We start from the raw sequence: 3165 nt of genomic DNA on the forward strand, positions 1-3165 counted from the left end.
TAGCAGCCATCCAGACAAGAATAAGGGAAGATGCCAAAACACAGAGGTAGAAGAAGTCGAGGGTGTTCAGAGCAGTGAACGGACCTGTGAGGCCGCATAAGTCAGAGGGGGTGGGAGGTAAGAGTGAGAAGGTCGAAGGTGCGTTATAGGCCCCAGCTGAGGTGAGCTGTGACCACCAGGTCTTGCCATCCGTACTTTAGAGATGGCACAGCATGTCGAGGGCTTTTTCAGACTGCACACTACAAGCTAGGTTCTTGTAGCTTTCCTGTGGACGCTGTAATGCTCTCCGCTGTAGCTCACACCATGCACACGTGCACACACGCAGATGTACACGCCACGGCAGGAGCCACCCCCCTTTCTCTGCAGCTTGGATGCAATTCTCTGCTATCAGCGGAGCAGTAGCACGTTGCTCAGGTGTGTTAAGGTGAGGAAGGCTGGGAGCAATCACTCTGCCTGTAGAGAAGCACTTGCCGTTTTTAATCTAGGCGATGACTAGTGGGGAAGGATGAAGGTGTGATGGCTGCAGCAAGGTTTGGGGTGGCGCCTACACAGTAAGCTCTGGTGGCCATGGGCGCTCGAGACTGGGAAGGTCAGACTGGAATGGTGTCAGAAACCATGAGAATAAAGTGAGACGTCAGCAAATACGGAAAAGCGGTGGGCCTCCTGGGACACGAGGGCAAAGGAAAGGCAGTATTTAGCGAGAATCTGTTCTTGGCAGGAGCAGGTCGGAAAGTCCCACCACCGCCGCCCCCACCTCCTGCTGCACACCGTATTTCTATCGTTTTTATCGGCAGAGGTTATGGACTCGGTTTTCAAACATTTCCCAGCTAAGATCACAAACAGCAAGCCGTTCAAGGGGCAGTCACCGGCAGGAAGTCGGCATGTTAGGGCTGGAACGTCGGAGAGAAGTTAAGAGGAGACAGAGATTTGAGGTTAAAGCTGAAAGAATTCATGGCGTCTGTCAGAGCGGGTGGGACAGAAAGTCAGAGGGTCAGAGACGTAGACCCAGGTGGGAACTATCTGCCTCAAGGTAGAAATTCAGCCAGTGGTGAAAGGAGAGATTGGTTAAATTGTTTAAAACCTAATTTATTCTACATTCTCCTAAATTCAGAGTTCTGATGATTTCAGATGGTTTGGCTCCCAGTAACACTGTCATTTTGTGTGAGTGACCTCATAGCGTACACTTTGCTCATCCAGAACTAAGTTAGTTCCTATGTTCAACTACCCAAAGAAACTGTTTCAGTGTTAAGGTAGTTAAAAAAGGAAGGAAGGAAGGAAGGAAGGAAGCCTTTGAAAGTACACCTATTACCAAAATATTGGAATTAATTGTATTACAAGGCAGTTTCATGTTCTTCTTCACCCCTTAGGGAAATTCTTTGGTTATTGTAAATGATAAAATAAATGTTCTGTGCACATCATAGAATTAGAAAGAATAATGCCTGTGCATACAGTGTCTGCTTCTGGAAAAAGCAGAACTGTAATTTATTTATTTATTTATTTATTTTTTTGGTCTAGCTTAACATGGCCTTTCAGCCTCCTTAAGAAGCCCCTGTGGGGTGTTATTCCAGTTGTATGGGAGAAGCAGCAGTCACCAGACTGGTTATGCAGGAGTTTTAAGTAGGAGAACCTACCTCCCTGTTTGGGGTGGCAGGTTCAAGTCTGTGTGGTGGTAAATCTTCCTTCGGAAGATGGTGCTCTATCTCATTTTTCAAAACAAATTAAAAATTACTGTATGAGATTAGTATGTTCCCTATATGCTATTAAGCAGTACTTTTAAAGATCATTGAGAATTAGCTCATTTAACTCTGGACGTCTGAGGGTATAGCTGAGAATGTGCCTTCTCCTCCTCCTTCCCCCTTCCACAACCTTCCAGTGGGTTTGCTGAAGCAGCTGCTGGCCCAGCAGCTGGGCGTCACTGAGAAGCACGCTCAGGAAGACTGGCGGCATTTCCCTCGATGCAGGACCGCGTCCCGGGGGGCGCAGGCAGACAGTGGGATCCGGAATACGGAAGGTATTAGGGCCCACCATCACGCCGAAGGACAACCGCCCTTTAGAACTGGAACTGGTGACAGTGCACCTCGTTACAGTCCACGGACTTCAACCGAATCTTCTGCTCCACGGGATTCGGTGGTACTGGCATCCCCAGAGAGCCAGGCAAGTAGCATTTTAGTAATGGACCACATGATTCCGACCCCAGAGATGCCTGCCGCAGAGCCAGAAGGGGGTCTGGATGAGAGTGGAGAGCACTTTTTTGATGCCCGTGAAGCACATAGTGATGATAATCCATCAGAAGGTGATGGAGCGGTTAAAAAGGAAGAGACGGATGTTAATTTGCGCATCTCAGGCAAGTTCCTTTCACATTTCAACTCTGGTTCTGATCACCGCTAACTGTCCCGTGTGCTGAAATGGATGTTTGCTACCCCAGCCTTAGAGTGTGTGCGTGTGTGGGTGTGTGTGCTTGGGGGCGTGTGTGTGCGTGTGCATGTGGAGGGGTGCGTGTGTGCCTGTGTGTGTGCGTGTGCCTGTGTGTGGGGGGTACAAGTGCGTGTGTGTGGGTGGTATTTATCCACCCCTCCATTCAGTAAATAATTACTGAATCTGCTGTATGTCACGACCTCGGGGTGCTGGGAAGTGTAGCAGTGACTGAAACAGAAGCCCCTTCGCCCCTGGAGCTGAACAGCTAGGGAAGGGGTGATGGCCCACACGTGAGCAGGTGGACAGTGTCAGGCAGTGAGAAGCTCTAGGAAGGAAAAGGAGTCTGAGCAAGGTGGGGGCAGTGACCAGGGCAGCCTGAATGCCCAGGATGGGGCCCCTGCCGAAGTGGAGACTGGGCGGAGGGAGGAGCAGGGTGGCCGGGCAGAGCGCAGCTTCTCATGTTGTGAGACGCAGGGAAGAAGGGATGGAGGCATTGCAGGGGGATTGGACAGAGAAGCAGCAGCAGGATCATTCAGAGACATTGTAGTTTCCAGCTCTGAGCCTGCAGAGGGCCACCTGATATGACATCACTAAAAGATCCGTCACATTTGCTGAGTCTCAGTTTAATCCAAAGCGAGGACTTTCCAGTGAACTCGGCGCCCTCCCAGGGTCGAGTGGCTGTCCCCGTTCACAGCCGTCCAGGCGAGCGCCGTCCCCGTGGCAATGGCAGCACCTACCACACTGCTCTGT

At 50.6% G+C, this 3165-nt stretch overlaps 1 protein-coding gene across 1 annotated transcript in view; it reads left to right on the forward strand.

The window, feature by feature from the left end:
• The window catches only part of ARHGEF12 (Rho guanine nucleotide exchange factor 12), a gene marked incomplete in the record, with an annotated part of 176953 nt that overhangs the window by 167822 nt on the left and 5966 nt on the right, over positions 1–3165 (forward strand). Inside the window, 1 exon segment of the mRNA XM_027771983.1 lies at positions 1874–2293. Coding sequence (XP_027627784.1) covers positions 1874–2293 — 420 coding nt within the window.

This window comes from Tupaia chinensis, unplaced genomic scaffold (assembly GCF_000334495.1).
Source record: "Tupaia chinensis unplaced genomic scaffold, TupChi_1.0 Scaffold000247_1, whole genome shotgun sequence".
NCBI lineage: Eukaryota > Metazoa > Chordata > Mammalia > Scandentia > Tupaiidae > Tupaia > Tupaia belangeri.